This window comes from Polyodon spathula, chromosome 15 (assembly GCF_017654505.1).
Source record: "Polyodon spathula isolate WHYD16114869_AA chromosome 15, ASM1765450v1, whole genome shotgun sequence".
Taxonomy (NCBI): domain Eukaryota; kingdom Metazoa; phylum Chordata; class Actinopteri; order Acipenseriformes; family Polyodontidae; genus Polyodon; species Polyodon spathula.
In genome coordinates, this window is record NC_054548.1 from 33,180,252 (window position 1) to 33,200,467 (window position 20,216).

At 40.3% G+C, this 20,216-nt stretch overlaps 1 protein-coding gene across 1 annotated transcript in view; it reads left to right on the top strand.

Annotated features, from left to right (window-relative positions):
• LOC121327986 (FH2 domain-containing protein 1-like) overlaps positions 1–20,216 on the top strand; it is a 116,724-nt gene that overhangs the window by 56,217 nt on the left and 40,291 nt on the right. Inside the window, exons 4-8 of the mRNA XM_041272393.1 lie at positions 2,241–2,343; positions 13,813–13,898; positions 14,068–14,168; positions 17,694–17,764; positions 18,180–18,287. Of these exons, the coding sequence (XP_041128327.1) occupies positions 2,241–2,343; positions 13,813–13,898; positions 14,068–14,168; positions 17,694–17,764; positions 18,180–18,287 (469 nt within the window). The remainder of the gene's footprint in view (positions 1–2,240; positions 2,344–13,812; positions 13,899–14,067; positions 14,169–17,693; positions 17,765–18,179; positions 18,288–20,216) is intronic.

A 20,216-nucleotide genomic window follows, 5' to 3' on the forward strand; every position in this document is an offset into this window, starting at 1 on the left:
GGTCCGTGAGTTTTAGTGGGCGGCCCTCTCTTGCCAGGTTTGTTGTGGTGCCATATTCTTTCCATTTTTAACAATGGCTTTAATGGTGCTCCGAGGAATGTTCAAATTTTTGGATATTTTTTTATAACCCAACCCTGATCTGTACTTCTTTGTCCCTGACCTGTTTGGAGAGCTCCTTGGTCTTGATGGTGCTGCTTGCTTGGTGGTGCCCCTTGCTTAGTGGTGTTGCAGACTCTGGGGCCTTTCAGAACAGGTGTATATGTACTGAGATCATGTGACAAATCATGTGACACTTAGATTGCACACAGGTGGACTTTATTTAACTAATTATGTGACTTTCGAAGGTAATTGGTTGCACCAGATCTTATTTAGAGGCTGAATAGCAAAGGGGGTGAATACATATGCACACACCACTTTTCCGTTATTTAATTTTTAGAATTTTTTTAAACAAGTTATTTTTTTTATTTCACTTCACCAATTTGGACTATTTTGTGTATGTCCATTACATGAAATCCAAATAAAAATCAATTTTAATTCCAGGTTGTAAGGCAACAAAATAGGAAAAATGCCAAGGGGGGTCAATACTTTCGCAAGCCACTGTAGCTATCTAGGTATACACCTTTTATTCATAGTGTGGTGTTGCACAATAAATGAGTCAAAGCTGTTAGCAATTACTCATATCTGGTGAGTAAGCCGTTGTTGCCTGTTTCGTAAAGTTAACTTCCTGTGGTTTAGGGCTTACCAATGATCAGTAACCTTGCTTGGCATCTACACAACCATACTTTTCTGTGGGGCGTTTCTTTTTTTTTCTTGTTTAAATTTAATGCATGCAAGATTTACGGTAATGGGAAAACAAAACTCGGGGATCCGAAATCCCCCCAAAATTATTTTGTTACAAATTGTATTAATTTTGAATAGCTAACATTTTCACAATAGCATTTTAAATCTGTCAAGTGCCACATGCGATGACAGTTGCCAACTTGTTGGTGAAAGAATTTCCCACTGTTTCATGGTTGCCTCTAGTTGTGTGTGTTCAGTAGCTTGGTATAGTGCCCTTCTCTCCCTATACTGTGAAAGCTGGTAAAGTACTAAGCAATAAGCAGCTTAGGTTTAACTTTTCATTAGGCTTCTTTCCAGAAGACTGTTGGAGTATAAAATGTTAGGCTAAGGCTAAATGTGACCCAGGTGGCCCAGCACAATTGGCCGAACGCCGCCCGGGTGGGGAGGGTCTAGGTCGGCCAGAGTGTCCTCAGCTCATCGCGCACCAGCGACCCCTGTAGACTGGCCGTGCAGCTGCGGACCTGCCTTTAAGCTAGCCAGAGCTGCATGGTAGTGGTGAGTCGGGTTGAAATTAAAATAATTGGACATTTCCAATTGGAGAGAAAATAGAAAAATAATTGGTAAGAAAAAAAACAAACAATGGTAAGTCATTGTGGAACACTGCAAATAAGAAGGAATGCTGTGGTACGAACTTGGCAGTGAGCATCTTAATGGCATACATTCATAAACTGTGCACAAGATATTAGGTAAGATTCCCAGTACTTTGGATGTAGTATGAAGAGAAACTATAAGCATATATTGTACTTTTCATAAGAAAGGTAAAGTAGGGTTTCTGAAAAAAAAAAAAAAAAATCTTTCTCATGTCAAGGTAAAGAGTAATGTGTTTTGGACATGTACCATGTAATAAATCCTCTTGGTTCCAAGTTTGTAATAAATTCTATCATGAAAATCAGTAGGGAAATATTTCAGCTAATGCCTTTATCAGTATATGAAGTTACTGATGGGGTCACAAGATTAACTGTTCAGGAGAAATAAACTCTATTAATTACTCCAGATAGTGTTACCTGGTAGTTTAGCTACATTTCATATTTAGACTTCTTATCTGGTCTCCATCAGCAGCGATATCTGCTTTTTACTGAAAAATGAGACATTTCACCTGGTTTTAAATTTGAAATGAAGAGATTCCATTTCCAGGCTGTTTACTTTCACAAGCTGAAAAACCTGAGAGCCATTTTGTGAATTAGACTTGGCAGTAATGGCTACAGTAAATAAATTGCTTCATTTTAACTACAAGAACTCAAATTTTAGTGAAATGAGGTCCTAAAGGTCAAGTTAGACCCTTGAACTTTAACCACTTGTCACCCAAACCAGGCACTACCCTTTCAATCAAAGCATATGCCCGTAGTGTTCTGTGGCAGTGAATAATGTTTGTTTGTTTGTTTATTTTTTGTTTACTGCAGGCCTGTTCAGGAGATGGTGGAAGACATTAAACTAGGTTCCATGAATAAATTTGGAGTAGGAAAACTACAAGAGCTTTGTAAACTCTTGCCAGAGGATGGAGAAGTGGGTCAAGTTTTTTTATTTATGTATTAGAAAATGGGTCAGAAATTTCCTTTAATCTGATTTGATCAATATGAGGTCCCTAAACTCTGGTAAAGGACCTCAAATGTTATCATTCATGTTTGAATCTTTGTTTCAAATCAATCCGATGGAAAATGTTTAAAGTTGTATTAATTTATGTAATTTTAACATTTTTACCAGGAAATCTATGTTCAATTGCATACCCTCTGAATGTTTTTTCAGTGTAGTCTACAGTCTGGTTCCTAGCTGTCCTATGTGTTCAATCAGTCTGTCTTTTAAAATTTGTATAGCAAAAAGTTAAAAATACTATCAGCAGCACTACAGTAACCACATGATCGATATTTATTTTATTTATTCACATGTATATAGCGTCTTATGTCACATGGACCCCAAGGCGCTTTTACACAAAATTTAAAAATCAATCCATTGTAATAAGACTGTTAAATACAGCGTTTGGTAACAGAAAGAAAGCCAGTTCATATAAAAACAATATAGTAGGAACATTTAATACCATTTGAAAAAAACTGTGATTGGCTAGTTTGTAAAAATGTTACCTTTCAAGTACAAAATGGGATGTAATGTAACCATTACCAAATGTGATATAACCTCTTCTAGTCCAAATTACATGAGCACTGCTCTTTGAAGAGCCCCATGTGCACCAGACACTGTCTCTACCCCCAGGACAGAGGAGAATCGGCCCTATTTTCTCTTTCAGTGTGTCTGAGGAAGAAGTGAGCTCTGACTTTGTTATAAAAAAGAAACGGAGATAAGTTGATTTCAATTAAATTTTTCTCATTTCATATTGAAGAAATTTCACTTTTAGCAATAATTCCTGCTAGCACCTCTCTCTGTCTGAGTATATATATATATATATATATATATTATATATATACTATATATAGATATATATATATATATATATATATATATATATATATATCATACATATTCACATACATACATACACACACACACATATATATATATATACATACATACATACATACATACATACATACACACACACACACACACACTCACTCTACCGGTCAAAAGTTTTAGAACACCTCCATTTTTCCAGTTTTTATTGAAATGTATTCAGTTTAATGTCTCATTGTACTCTGAAATTAAAGCATAGAACAAATAAACAATTGGAGATAAAAAAAGAAATCATGGAATCGTTTTAACAAAATTTAATCTAAATTTTTGGCTCATCAAAGTAGCCACCTTTTGCAGCTATAATAGCTGAACACACTGGTGGCATTCTTTCTACAATGGAAATCAAATATTGTTCGGAAAGTTTTTCCCAACACTGTTGCAGAAGTTCCCACAAATGTGTTGCACTTGTAGTTTTGCTTTGTCCAACCCTTCTGTCCAGTTCATCCCAAACCAGCTCGATGGGGTTTAAGTCTGGAGACTGTGCTGGCCATTCCATGATTTGAAGCCTACAGTCTTGTTCTTTTCTTCTAAGGTAGTTCTGACATAGCCTGGAGGTATGTTTTGGGTCATTATCTTGCTGTAGGATGAACCCCTGACAAACTAGGCATATACCAGATGGTATTTCATGGCGCTGCAAAATGCTGTGGTAGCTGTTTTGGTTCAGGGTGCCACTGACTCTGTGCAAGTCGCCGACTCTGGATCCAGCAAAAGAGCCTCAGACCATCACGCTTCCTCCTCTATGTTTGACAGTTGGTGTCACACACCGAGGAACCATCCTTTCGCCTACTCGACGGTGTACAAAAGCCCTGCGTGATGAACCGAAGATTTCAAATTTTGATTCATCGGTCCATAAGACCTTCTTCCAGTCTTCAGTAGTCCACTGGCGATGCTTCATGGCCCAGGCAATCCTCTTTTTCTTATTTTGGCTTTCTTACTGCCACTCGACCTGTCGAACCTGCAGCTCGAAGTCTTCTCTTCACAGTTGAAACTGAGACTTGCTTACTTCGACCAGTGTTAAGCTGTGCTGTGAGCCGCCTATCACGCAAGCTGTTGACTCTCAGAAACTTGTCTTCTGATTCTGTTGTGGCTTTGGGTCTGCCAGACCTCTTCCTGTCAGAGTTTCCTCCAGATTCCAAGTGCCTTTTGATGGTGTAGGAAATTGTAGAAAATTAATTACAAATAACTGAAATAGTTTGGTTGGATACGTGTCCACCCCCCTTGTAATAGCAATCTTAAATTAGCTCAGGTGTAACCAATCACCTTCAAAATCACATACCAAGTTAAGTGGCCTCCACCTGTGTTAAATTGTAGTGATTCACATGATTTCAGGATAAATTCAGCAGTTCCATTAGGTTCCCTCTGCTGGGTAGTGCATTTCAAAGCAAAGACTCAACCATGAGCACCAAGTCTCTTTCAAAAGGACTCCGGGACAAAGTTGTTGAAAGGCACAGATCAAGGGGTGGGTAAAAAAAAATATTAAAGGCCTGAATATCCCTTGGAGCACGGTCAAGACGATTAGTAACCCTTTCCAGTCCAATCATCGAAAAGACATAAAGCACAGGTCTCTAGTCGTTTGTTCTCTGGAAAAAGCCAGAAAACCATTCACTGGCCGAGTGAGACCAATAGGCGCTGAATGAAGGGGCGTGAGATCAATAGCCCTAGCAGCTGCAACACACAGAGATAAGCAGACATAAACAAAGAACGTAGTTGCTTCCGCATCCAGTGCTCAAAGAATATCACAGACATTTGAAGAGCTTTTTCATTTGTTATAATAATAAAATAATGACTTGGATTGCATTATTGAGGAGTTTGGTGATAAAATGAGTGATCAGGAGAGGATTTATCAGTATGCATGTCTATAAAGAGGTATGTGAAAAATACAGCGAACATGGGGTGGGACTTGGCTGGAGATGCAGTACTGATGTTGCTTAGCATTGCAACACCCTTTAAATCGATTTTACTCGGGGGGGCGGTTTAAAAAGAGTGTGTAAAATAAAGTCGACCTGACGTTCCTGACAGGCGCTGAATAAATGGACCGCAAAGGGTTAAAAAGTGAAAGGTGTATGTCACCACCAAGACCCTGCCTGGATCAGGCCATACCTCCAAACTGGATGACCGAGCAAGAAGGAAACACATACAGATTCAAAAAGGCAGGAGCCTTTGTCAATTCCTTCAGATATCCCACCTATCAATCTACCCGAATACCAAATGGAGTACTGTGCACCTAAGTGGAAACAAGTAGAACAAGCAGTGAAAAAAGCAAGGGCATCATCATCTCCAGGGCCTAATGGAGTTCCATACAGAGTGTACAAGAGTGCTTCTGGAGTTCTACGAATCCTATGGAAATTGATGAAAGCGGCATAGAAAAACCGGTTGTACCAAGAGCATGGCGCCGAGCAGGTGGTCTTTATACCAAAAGAAAAGGATTCTACAAGCATCGGTCACTTTTGTCCTATCTCTCTATTAAACGTAAAAGGCAAGATTTTCTTCATCTTTATTGCTCAGAGATTGTCAACATACCTATTAAAGAACTGCTTCATTGACACTTCAGTACAAAAAGCGGGCATTCCAGGTTTCCCAGGATGCTTAGAACACATCAGCATAATTTGGCAACAAATTCAATCGGCTAAAAAGGAGAGGAAGGAGCTTCATGTGACATTCCTGGATTTGGCTAATGCATATCGTTCAGTGCCACCTGAACTACTTTGGGCATTTTTTCAGCATACCGATGACAATAACAAATTTCGTGAAAGCCTACTTTGGAGATTTACAATTTAGTTTTTCAACTTCAGAATTCAACACTACATGGCAATGCCTAGAAGTTGGAATAATGGAAGGATGTACCATTTCTCCACTGGCTTTTACCATGGCAATGGAAGTAATTATAAGGGCATCAAAATGGGTAGTGGGAGGAGAGTGCTTGGCTTCTGGAATGTGACTACCACCAACTCGAACATACATGGATGACATAACAACGACTACAGCAGTAGCCTGCACTAATCGGTTATTGGGCAAATTAACCAATAACATTGAATGGGCACGAATGTAATTCAAGCCAATTAAATCAAGGAACATCTCTAATTAATTAAAGGTAAAGTAGTAGGTAAAAGGTTCTACATTAACGGTGAGGCAATACCAACAGCGTCCGAGAAGTCAGTGAAAAGTCTAGGGAAATGGTACGACGGGGATCTAAAGGACAGAGTTTGTGTGGGAGAAGTTAGACAACAAGCAGTGGAAGGGTTGAAGAGCATAGACAGCAGCGCTTTAACAGGCAAACTGAAACTCTGGTGCCTTCATTTTGGTCTACTGCCAAGACTGGTGTGGCCACTGACTGTGTATGAGGTTTCCTTGACAACAGTTGAGAAGCTGGAAGCTTTAATCAGTTCATATGTCAGGAAATGGTTGGGAGTTCCACGCTGCCTAAGCAGAGTGGGACTTTATGGTAAAGGAATACTGCAGCTACCAATCTCTGCTCTAACCGAGGAGTTTAAGTACGCCAAAGTCTGACTGGAAATGACATTAGTAGATTCACGCGACAAATGCATAAGGGAGGCAGCACCTGTGTTGAAAACTGGAATAAAATGGATAGCAAAGAAAGCTGTGGAAGATGCTAAAGCTGCCCTTTGTATCGAAGATATTACGGGGCAAGTTCAGCATGGAAAAGGAGGTCTTGGTCTCAGTTCAGCTCCTCCTACATGGCACAAGGCAACCCCTTGATTCCTGGGTAGTAAGTGTTATTTCCTAATTGCTTATGCCTCAAAAGTATAGGAAATGGCTATTATTCCCCACAAACTTTGCTTTTGTGACCAGGACAGTGATATTTAGAAATTTACCTATTTTCCAGAACATTCCAGATAGATTCAGTGCTGAGTAAACTTGGAGTAACTTCTAGAACTTTCCAGTAATATAAATAGTAGTATAAATACAGGGGCCTTAAGCTCACCAGTTCAGTTTAGTTCCAGCTGCCTAAGTGGATACATATCTGCATTTTTCTGAGATGGCATCAAGAGGCTGCAATGGTGGCATTCCTGATGGGTCTCCAAGGCGGTTTTACCAAGTTTCCCTGCTATCTTTACCTTTGGGACAGCAGGAACACCAAGGCGCACTACCACAGGTGGGACTGGCCACAGCAGACCGAGTTCTCTGTGGGGAGGAACAACGTCAAGTGGGAGCCACTGGTGGACCCCCGGAAGGTGCTGATGTCACCACTGCACATCAAATTGGGCCTTATGAAACAATTTGTCAGAGCTCTAGATAAGGAGTCAGCAGCCTTCAAGTACCTTCAAGACTTCTTCCCAAAGCTGTCTGAGGCAAAGGTCAAAGTCGGTGTCTTCGTTGGACCACAAAAAAAGAACATCCTGGAGTGCAATGAATTCCCTAAGAAGCTCACTAGTAAGGAGAAAGCGGCTTGGAACAGCTTTGTCGCAGTGGTTCGGGGCTTCCTGGGCAATCACAAGGCCGAAAACTATGTGGAGCTGGTTGAGACTCTGGTGAAGAACTACGGCACAATGGGCTGTAGGATGTCCCTCAAAGTCCATATCCTTGATGCTCATCTTGATAAATTCAAGGAGAACATGGGCGTGTACTCGGAGGAGCAAGGCGAGCGCTTCCACCAGAATATACTGGACTTTGAATGCCGCTACCAAGGACAGTATAACGAGAACATGATGGGAGACTACATTTGGGGTCTGATTCGTGAAAGTGATTTACAGTATAATCGTAAATCCTGAAAAACTACTCCCTTCTAAATCTTTTGTAGTCATTTTTGTATTACTTTAATACATGTTAATTTGGATTCATATGCTGTTTTATTCTGACTTTATGTGAACGAAAAGACCTTTTTCTCATTGGAAATAGGTAAGTTTCAAAATATCACTGTCCTGGTCACAAAAGCAAAGTTTGTGGAAATAATAGCCATTTTCTATACTTTTGAGGCATAAGCAATTAGGAAATAACACTTACTACCCAGGAACAAAAATTGTGTTACATAGTGTAGTCAATGAGCTGCAAAAGCAGGAGGAGAGGATCAGGTGTGTAGAGGCTAATTCCCTTCTCCCTGCTTGGCCTGGGATGAGATGGGAGAGTGTGGAACAACACAAGATTGGCTGGCAAGACCTATGGACAATGGAACAGAGAAGGATCAGTTTCCTCATCAGATCAGCATATGATGTTCTCCCATTACCACAGAACCTACACCTCTGGGTGAGTGAGGATCCCTCATGTCCTTTGTTTTAATCATCTGCAACATTTTAAGGCACATTTTGGCAGGATATAAGGTGGGTCTTAGCCAAGGACGGTATACTTGGCACCATTACCAGGTGCTGCGATGTTTGACCTTAGCATTGGAAGACAGGCGTGACCTGACGAATAAGTTGCCACCAGTTCCATCAAAGTATTACACACAAAAGACAATATTCCTCCATCCAGGAGAGCAACCACCAAGAAACGATGTTAAAACCAAGCCTTGCTCAGGACAACTGGAAGCTGCTAGAGACTGGAAGATGCTGGCAGATGTTGGTCAATGGCCTCTACAATCCGGTTTCTCAGAGATGTTGGGTTCAGTGGCCAAGAGTTGCGTCGCACAGTGAAGAACTTGTCTGAAGCAACAGAAAGGAGTAGCAACTGGCTGTGGTTGAGACAGAAAGATTCTGGAAGGGGATCTCAAGCACAATAGAAAGAAAGCAACACTAATGGACAGGTAAGTAAGCTGGGCTGAGCTGGTAGGGGGATGGAGGGGGGTGATGGTGGGATGCCAGAATCACTATTCAGCCCTCTTGAGGTGTCGTGTGCTAGTCAACGAAACACAGAGGATGGAAGGTGCCCATTTGAAGACCCATAGAGATGTACCCTACTTAGCTCAATTCAGACGGTTGTCATGCCGATGTGCTGGGGAGACCGCACTGGGTTGATCCCCGTAGCCAGCATCACAGCCTTTGTGTGTGCTGATGCGCTGGGGAGGCAAAATGAGCTGACCCCTGGAGCATTACACTTCAGCAATCAACACCAGACAGAAGGATATCTACATCATCAGATGGAAAACAACGCAAATGGATGGAGATGCAGATGGATCACATTAGTTTACTGCAAAGCAACGTCTTAGTTGGTGCTTATCTTAGAGAGAGCAGAGTTCAAATCAGCATGAAGTTCAACATCTACTCTTGTAATCGAAATCATTGGAGAGGCTACCAAGAGGCCAATGGCAACTTTGCAAGAGCTACAGGCTTTTATGGCCAAGACTGGTGAAAGTGTGCATGTGACAACAATATCCCAAGCACTCCACAAATCTGGCCTGTATGGTAGGGTGGCAAGAAGGAAGCCATTACCCAAGAAAGCCCACCTTGAATCCCATTTGATATATACAAAAAAGGAAAAAAAAACCCTGGAGATTCTGTAGCCATGTGGCAAAAAGTTTTGTGGTCTGACAAAACTAAAATGTAACTTTTTGGCTTAAATGCAAAGCATTATGTTTGGCACAAACCCAACACAGCGCATCAACCAAAGAACACCATCCCTACAGTGAAGCACGGTGGTGGCAGCATCATGTTATGGGGATATTTCTCATCGGCAGGGACTGGGGCAGCTACTGCCCTCTGCAAGAAAGCTGAAACTGGAATGGAAGTTCACCTTTCAGCATGACAACGACCCAAAGCACACAGCCAAAGCTACACTGAGTGGCTAAGGAACAAAAAGGTAAATGTCCTTGAGTGGCCCAGTCAGAGCCCCGATCTAAATCCAATCAAATTTGTGGCATGAATTGAAGATTGATGCCCATCAGTGCTCCCCAAGGAACTTGACAGAGCTTGAACGGTTTTTTAAAGAATGGCAATATTTGACCAAATCTAGGTGTACAAAGTTGGTAGAGACCTATCCCAACACTCACAACTGTAATTGCTGCCAAATGCATGAAACTCTGAGGCACTGACAAAACAAAATGTGAAAGAAGTTGAAGTGGGTGTAGACTTTCTATAGGCTGTGTGTGTGTGTGTAACATTTTTTTTTTAGCAAGTTTCTAATATTTGTATAGTATAGTAGTCTAATAATGATCTCTGTACTAGAGTCTGCCTCTGTGCACAATGTGCTGCATTAGCCATCTTTTTTTTTCAGTCTGCTTTTCACATTACAAAGTTAATGGCTTTTTAGCTACACTGCTGTCGAATTGGTAGGAGCTTTTTTGACCAGAAAATATTCAGAGTATTTCTGTGCCGTTGCTTTGTTTGCTTTGCTGCACTGATAATGAAGACTACTATATTTTTTTAGTCAGCAGGCAACTGCAGCCCCTGTCTCTTTTACAGTGCATGCTTGCAATTTGCCAGTGGCTTTACCAGTCTGTACCAGTCACCTGGTCGGTACCAGGGCCTGTACCAGTCACCTGGTCGGTACCAAAGCAGGTACCAGTCACCTTTTATTGTTACCAAGGTTAGTAAGTCATTTCGCTCATACCAGAATCAGTGCCAGTGACCTGGTTTGGTCTGGTCAAGTTTGACACCAAGACTGTTACCTGTGCTCTTGTTTTTTGTGTACTCTATGTGTACAACAGTTTTCAGCACCAGTCAGCTTACTGTCTGTTCTTGAGATGGCATGTATGCACATAAGGCACTGTATATAAATTGAAGTTGTTGTTGTGCTCATACATTGCACGTCCAGAACTATTTTTTCAACCTTGAACCATGCCTGGGTTTCACCTTTGTGCTGGTTGCAAAAAAACATTCCAGCAGAGGATAAGCATGACAGGTACATCCACTGCCTGGGATGGAAGCATGCAGAGGAAGCAGTTAAAGACCGCAGCTCTTGCGCGTCTTGTTCTAATTTTTCTAAAAGGACACTGGAAAGCAGGCTAGCCCACTGTTCCAGGGACTGATCTGCATCTCTGACACCGGCGCAGCATGACTCCCCCCTTTCGTCTCCTGCAGTGTGGTCAACTGAGTACCCACTCCCTGTTACACCGGGATATAGGAAACGAGCCACTAGGTATCAGAGCAGGACTAAGAGCCCGCGCTCCTCTAAATCCTCATCATCTTCTGGCTCGGAGAGCTCTCCCTCTCCTCCACCAAGTAAGAGGAACAGAAGCCGCCGCAGCATGCATTCTTATACTGACCGGGTTGCGGGGCAAATGGAAAAGCTTTTTCTAGTTATGAACCAGCAGCAGTCCCATTTGACTGCTGCGAGTCCCCCCCTGTATCAGTCCCCAGGGTTCAGGCACCATTGCTTGACCCACAACCAGAGCAGGAGGACACCATGTCCCTTACTGGGAGCATGGACTCCCAAGAACTAATCTTCCCATCTGACAATGTGGAATTGGATGCATTGGCTCCCACGATAAGTAAGAGGAGCTCACCTCCCTTATCAGACATGCTACCACGGCCATGCAGGGGTCACGGAAGATGAGCCTAAACACTCTATTTGATATGCTGTGTGTTGGCGCCCCCCCCCCCCCCGCTTTTCACCCTAAAGCATTTCTGCTTTCCGTATAAACCAGTCAGTGGAATTGGAGGCCTTCCATCCACCTCCTTTCTAGTCTGACAGGGAGAGGAAGTTCCATACCCTGTGCCCGGTTTGGGCACTGCCGTATTATGTTGACAGCACTCAAGAATTGTCAGCAATCAAAGCAATTGTTTATTTGCTTAGGTTCTAAGTTCCATGGACAAGTCCTTTACTTGCGACGGCTTAGGTATTCTATCCCATTTGGTAGTAGTTACATTTTGTACTTGAAAGGGAACGTTAGGTTATTATGATAACCCTGGTTCCCTGAAATAGAAATACTGTTACCCTTCAAGGTTGATACATTCACTCCAACACAGTAGGCCTGAAAAGAAAATGGCGCTGAGCCTTATGCATCATTTGTATTATCTCCTGGGGGCGGTGATGACATCTGATGCATACAGATGCATAATAACAATAGGCACTGTGCTGTTTTGTTTAATACCTCGTTTCCACTGCCTGGCTCTGTAGGCTTCGGCCGCCCAGGGCTAGCTGCCGGAATCAAAAGAGCGTTTCAGTGTTTTTTTTCAAACCTGGCCAACCTCTGAAATTCTTGCCAAGCGTCAAAGGTCACTGGGGGATTGTATTTTATTAAACAAACCGATGGTAACAAATAAATTAAACCATAGATGATTTACAAATAAAAAAGCAATCTGGTTAAGTAGGAGACCAGAGTCATGCGACTTCAGACTTTTGTCTTGTGTGTCAAAGCAAGGTGAGCATTGTTCAATTTAACAAAGTTCTCTGCTTTCGAGAATACAATAAAGTTTGAAGAAAAACAAAGTGTCATATGCGAGCTTTACTTATGAAAGAACATCGGCCACAGTGGTAGTGATTTCCTTGTCTGTTTCTTCTCTACACGCACCTCCTGGCTACATGCTGCACTTCCTTTGTAGCCATTTTAGCTACATCCAGTATACGATAAAAACCTGAGCAGATAGGCACACTCGTCCGCTTGGGCGAGCAGTGGAAATGCCCTGTTTTATTGGCATGAGCATAACAGAGCTAGGAGAATTTGAAAAAACTTAATGAACATACTGAACAAGTAACTGAACAAACACGATATGCATTAACAGATATAGGCTACTAGATATTTAATTACTAAAACTTTTTTTTCACTTGTACATTTTTGGACCTAATTGTATCTTAAATACTGAAACTTGCACAAACCTGTACTCAAATCCTAATTAAAAAAAAAAAAAAAAAAGTACTTATATTCTTTTAAATGTCTTGCATTTAAGAGGCAAAAACAAACAATTCACAGTAACAATCTTTGCTTCTCCATGTAAGTAGATTTTTTTTATTAATTTGTATTTTTAGTATTAAGTTATTTAGGAGTTATTTAGTTATATTAGAAATACCCATGACATGACATTGTCCACCACTGGTAATTTTAGCTCTACAGATACAGCACACGACCCTGAGATTAACTTGAAAAGTAACTATGCTACTGAAGCATGAAGGAACCAGACTGCACATGGCATTTTGAGCAAACTGCATTACTCATGGCATTTTGAGCAAACTGCATTACTCATGGCATTTTGAGCAAACTGCATTACTCATGGAATTCTGAGCAAACTGCATTACTCATGGGAATCTTGAGCGAAACCATTTGTATTCATTCGCAAGTGCCAGTGCTGAAAAAAAAAAAACAGAAAAAAAAAAATTTGCTGATTTTTTTTCTTTTTGACCTCTCGCTCAATGTTGATACAGGTGAAGAAGAAACAAGCTATTTTCATTCACATTTTGCATGGTGTAGTGTTTCTTTTCATAATTTACAAAATAGAATAATAGCTGATACAAAACAATGATCTGATGGTGGAATTTAGGTTCTGTAGTGTGAATGCATTTACTTTTTAAATGGTGTTCAGGAACAACACTAGGAATCAAAGGGGTAGCATAGTATGTCTCTGCCAATGTTACATTGCATAGGGCATATTTAGCCATAGCAAGCCAGCAAAGTGTTGCTAGTTTTACAGATACAGCACTCAACTGTTCCTTATACTGACCCCAGTGGTCTTCTCCATCCCACAGGTGAAGAAGCTGCGAGCGTTCCGTGGAAGTCTTACTCGGCTCACTGAAGCAGATTTGTTCATGGTTCTGCTTGTCCAGGTGCCCAGGTGAGTTCATCCATCTATCTCCACAGTTTCACAGCTAACATAGGGCTGTAATTTTAGGTTTTTCTAGTTGTGAATTTATTTTCCAAGACTAGTATGGCCTTTGCAAAAACTCATTTTTAAGGGGACTTCACTGTATTTAATCACTTTCAAACTCTCTCTCCACCCCCAGCTACAAGGAACGCTTGCAGTGTATGGTCCTAAAAGAAGAATTCACTCCACACATAGAAAATCTCAAATATGCCATCTGCACCATGACATTTGCAGCTAGAGGTAACATGTTCTTTACCAACTTATTTATTACAACAACAAAAAACAAGAATGGAACAACTAGGCTGTTCAAATCCAACATCCCTGGAAGTTTTTGGGTTATGGGGAGAGTAACCCTTTTCTCATTTGGTGAAAAGGTTTACAAACTGGCCAAAGCATGCCGCAGCGAAGCCTCAGGAATGTGGCTGGCGCGCAAGTCATGTCTTGTGAGTCTTTCAAAGCTGGCTGTGGATACAGAGGGGTCTATAGCTGTTATTTGTTTCACTTTAAATTGTTTTACAATAATGTAGACCCTTATCGACATTGCTCTCTGATTTATGTAGTACATTTTAGTTTTTAGCTAATTAAATATAAAGTTCACTGATTTTATGTGTTTGTTATTGAGTCAATGAATTACTAGGAATCCATTCAAAGCAATGTCATTTTATTTAAACATGAAATCATAATAACATTTAGGTAATTAGTCAAAGACACTTCTGTACTATTAACTTTAAGAGATTCTCTCAGTCATGTGTTAATAAATACAGTTTATCATGCATAATTACAATGGGGACTATTCACTAGTTTCTCATAAACAAACAAATATTAAGTAGTGGTTCTGTAATGTTTCATTCCTGAAACATCTGATTTCGTAGATATTTTCCACTATGATAACACTATGTAACACAATTTTTGTTCCTGGGTAGTAAGTGTTATTTCCTAATTGCTTATGCCTCAAAAGTATAGAAAATGGCTATTATTCCCCACAAACTTTGCTTTTGTGATCAGGACAGTGATATTTTGAAATTTACCTATTTCCAATGAGAAAACGGGCGAATTTGTGTCTTTTCGTTCACATAAAGTCAGAATAAAACAGCATATGAATCCAAATTAACATGTATTAAAGTAATACAAAAATGACTACAAAAGATTTAGAAGGGAGTAGTTTTTCAGGATTTACGATTATACTGTAAATCACTTTCACGAATCAGACCCCAAATGTAGTCTCCCATCATGTTCTCGTTATACTGTCCTTGGTAGCGGCGTTCAAAGTCCAGTATATTCTGGTGGAAGCGCTCGCCTTGCTCCTCCGAGTACACGCCCATGTTCTCCTTGAATTTATCAAGATGAGCATCAAGGATATGGACTTTGAGGGACATCCTACAGCCCATTGTGCCGTAGTTCTTCACCAGAGTCTCAACCAGCTCCACATAGTTTTTGGCCTTGTGATTGCCCAGGAAGCCCCGAACCACTGAGACAAAGCTGTTCCAAGCTGCTTTCTCCTTACTAGTGAGCTTCTTGGGGAATTCATTGCACTCCAGGATGTTCTTTATCTGTGGTCCAACGAAGACACCGACTTTGACCTTTGCCTCAGACAGCTTAGGGAAGAAGTCTTGAAGGTACTTGAAGGCTGCTGACTCCTTATCTAGAGCTCTGACAAATTGTTTCATAAGGCCCAATTTGATGTGCAGTGGTGACATCAGCACCTTCCGGGGGTCCACCAGTGGCTCCCAGTTGACGTTGTTCCTCCCCACAGAGAACTCGGTCTGCTGTGGCCAGTCCAGCCTATGGTAGTGCGCCTTGGTGTCCCTGCTGTCCCAAAGGCAAAGATAGCAGGGAAACTTGGTAAAACCACCTTGGAGACCCATCAGGAATGCCACCATTGCAGCCTCTTGATGCCATCTCAGAAAAATGCAGATATGTATCCACTTAGGAATCTATCTGGAATGTTCTGGAAAATAGGTAAATTTAAAAATATCACTGTCCTGGTCACAAAAGCAAAGTTTGTGGGGAATAATAGCCATTTTCTGTACTTTTGAGGCATAAGCAATTAGGAAATAACACTTACTACCCAGGAACCAAAAAAATTGTTACATGGTGTAATATGTGACAGAATTAACTTAAGCTGGTTTCACAGACCCAAATTAGCTCCAGTGTTGGATTTCCTGAACATTAATGTTGGGTGGTCCAAGATTAGTGCTGATCGGGGTCTGTGGAACTAGCTGCTCTAGTGTTACGTCGAAGGCATTATCTGAAAATATAAGTTACATGCAGATGCAATGGGAACTCATATCATTTTATAGACATCAAATTGTAGAAGTTTTTTTTTTTTCCAACTAACATTTGCATAGTAAACTACTTTATCAAATCCCATGCATGCAAATATTTTAACTCTATCATGACTTACCTCTCCTAGTTAGCTTTATTAAATAGTAACCTGATGTAATACTTGCATGACATTTCCATTAGTTCCAGATTAGTTAGTTGCCCCTCAGGTAAGTGCAGTAAGGACTTCTTTAGGCGACAAGACTGGGTTCCTCCTGGTGTCTGAGGCGGTGGTACAACTAAACAGCTTGACAATGTTCAACAAATTGCTATTGCAATCTCTGTGGATATAGATGGTTTTACAACACAAACTGTTCTGTCCTTTTGTTCCGATTTGAGCCTGTATCAATGTGCCCACTCCCTTTGAAGAGAAGGCTTCTCATGAATTATCTTAATCAAGTAACCCTTTGATAAGCACTTTTAGACTCCCACCAATGTGTCTGTGATTTTGTAGTTTACTGTTAACAAAGGCAATACGACCTTCAGGTGACAGACCCCTCGATTGCCTCCCAGCAGATGGGTGAAAAACTGAACGTGAAATAGAAAAGTGAAATCATCTGCATCCTCTTGTGCATAAAAATGAAATTTAAAAGATTTCTATGTTGCCATCCTTTGACATTTTAATTTTAATAAATCAATTAAAATATCAAAGACGTGGATTTGAAAAAACAAATCTCATAAGTTTGTTACAAAAGCCAGTAGACAACACCCTGTTTTCATCTCTGAAAGTCCATTGGTAAAGCTTTGAGTTGGACACCTATAATACCGTCATAAAGGCTATACAACACTGCAACCATTTGCATACATCTTCGTAATCACTTTGAAAAGCAACATAAGATGCATATTTCTAACGTCATTCTTCAGATCTAGTAAATATTTTTTGCTGAATTTTTATAGCAACAAATGTTATGAATACATATATGCATGATGTTGGGTTTTCATTGTAATTATATGAAGGATTGTGTACAAAGCTATGAAGGTGTTAAAAATGCTACACTGTCTTCAATTCAAACTGAGCATTGCCAGTCAATTAAATTGCGAATATTAATATGGGTTAATTACAATTGGTAATGGAAATTGGAACAAATATCAGTTGAACAGTTTTAAGTGCGATAATGTAAGTGATGAATCTGTGTTCAAATAATCCAGTGTGCCTAACTCTACTCAGAGTGGATTATTTACACATTTAGAATGTTTGCAACTACAAATCAAAACATTATTATTACTTTTAACGTGTTAGTCACAAACGTCCCTGACATGATACTGCTCCCATTAACAGTTTCCATTCAACTGTTTGAAAACAGTTTTGTGTTGATAATGTAACAATTTGCTACAGAAATTCCAATAGTCATTTAGAACACAAATAGAATGATCACCTGGAAAGAACTGTGGATGTAGAAAATACTACTTTGTTCCTTGATCAAGTGCCTGTCTCTTCCCCAGAGTTGCTAAATTGTGTTGACTTGCATACAGTCATTCGTCTAGTGCTGAAGTTGGGGAATTACATGAACGCTGTGAGTACACCATGTGAGCATTCTGTATAAGAGTGGGAACAAGGAAAAGGTGTTGAGGTTTTAGTTCTAGATTATTAGGAATGGCAGAAGGTTAAAGTAAAGCTTCTGTAGCCTATCTCACCATTTCAGAAGCTGATTGCTAGCTGTGGTGTTTCTGGCTTTGTAGGGGGAGTACTTATCTCTTTTTTTATTTTATCCATTGTCACCTATTCTGGGTGCATGTTAATGGTTTTCACAGTGGGAACAGTTACTGTATATATCCAAAATTGAAAATATCACAGTTGAAACACTTCTTTATGGGCTGCTCAACAGGGATGTTGTAAGTTTGATATCGTACACAGCCCAGGAATGATTTCTATTTGGGGGGGATGTTCTCTTGACTACTGTCCGGTTGTACGTGGTTTATTGTGTGCAGGGTGGCTATGCGGGCAGTGCCGTGGGGTTCCGGATGACATCACTACTCAAACTGGTGGACACAAAAGCAAACAAACCAGGGATGAACCTGATGCACTACGTTGTGATGGTGAGACATGAGTGAAGTTTGGGGGTTGGCGGTTCTTACAGCTCTGCACTCTGAGCTCTATCCAGGAAGAATGTTAACTTATGTATGTAAGCAAGTCTCAGCTGCATGTCTCACATGTACGTATCCCTCTGCCCAATTCAGAACGTTTTCCAGAGGTCACAACTTGTAGTCAATAAATTTCTGCTCCTAGAGTTGCACATTTGCATGCTGTTTTTTTTTTCTTTTTAGACTTCAGCAAAGTTGCTTACTCCAGTGTGCTTGTGCAGTATGCTGATCAAGCCTTGACTGTAAGATGGCCTGTTGTCAGTTAAAGCTGTATTAAATGAAGTAAACATGAAGTAAACATACTTTGTTCCTTTTCAGCCCATAAGCAACAGGCCATTTCTAAGCTGATGTGATAGCGTTTTAATAACATTCCCCATTCTCATACATGAAAAAACCAAAAACAAGACTACTTTGGTTCTGCAAAAACATACAGAATCAGTATCCTAACAAACATCCTCATATATATACAGTGCATACAGTATCTTATAAAATGGGCATTTTGAATACTCTATCCTGATTGATCAAAACAGGTCACATGGGGTTGTTGATATTACAGCATATTACCATAGGTCGGCACTTTTTTCACAAATGGACAAATCACTGGCAGATATCCATACACTAGAATTTAAAAACAAAAACGGCAGTCATATTGGAATGTATCGCAATAAACATGACCGACGAGATTTACGTAAATGTTGAACTTTTGGGAAACCGAAGTGTACCTGAGATTTATTAAATGAACCGACCGGAACCGGACACCAATGATTAATTAAAGTAGTGAAAAAAAAGCAAAAGTAAATGTATTCAAACAAATTCAAAACTTGCCATTCTGATGGCTCTGTGCCTTCTCCCTGAACTACGGCGTTTCCCTATCCCATTTTGAAAACAGTTTAAAAATATCTCTTAAACTTTCAGCTTTTCACAAAATATTTTGGTCCCTCTTAAAAGAGACTTTGGGATTAAAAGATGTTTTGTTGCCGTTGCACCCGCTGTCCGTTCTTCAGTCTGCCTGCCAGCTGTCACTGGACCCTTCACAGCTGTATGATCTGATGCTGAACATTTATAAATTCATTTCGACAGTTCCTGCCTGTAGTAATGTGAATGTTTATGTATATAATACAGTTCAAGTTATGCCACTAGAGGTCAGTAGTGCCCTACATACTTACCCTCTACCTAGGATACCGTGGGGTGGAGGAAGTCCTTAGAACACACTAATGTGTAGGTTTCAACAGAGATTGTTCTAATAAAGACACTGTGATTAAAGTTATACTCTTGCATCTTGGATCTCGGGTTATTACACTGCCATACCTTTTAAATGTGTCCAGGTACGATGGTACCATTTTCTGCTGTGCCTTGCATTGTTTAAAATTGTTTCTTAACACTGGTCCAGTAGTTCTCCACGTTACCAAGCTGTAAATTGCAGTCAGTTTGATAAGTAACCGCGTATTCCATGCAAATAACGTCTTTCTCGCCACTGTGAAGCTGTAACACAAATCTGTTATGGATACCTCCTGTTACTACCCTGGATAACAAAGGATTATTTAAAAAAAAAAACACACACTCTCATCTGATGCTATTGCAGGTCTTATGAAGAAGGGTCTGCAAGATTTCAAATAAAGGCACTCTTATTTGTGCTGCGTGATTTAAAGGAAGGCTCATGTGTGCAGTGTCATGATGAAAATGGGCGGTAATATTTTACTTCAAAATGTAATGAATAAACCAAGAATTACAAGAAGTGTAACGAATCAAAACTGCACTTTCAGTGGCAATGTTCAATTCAACATCTGAAATAATTTTTAATTAATGCGTTTTTTTTATGTTTTAAGGGACTATTTTTTCTAAGTTCATGCAGAGGTGGAAGGATATTTAATAAAAAAAAAATAT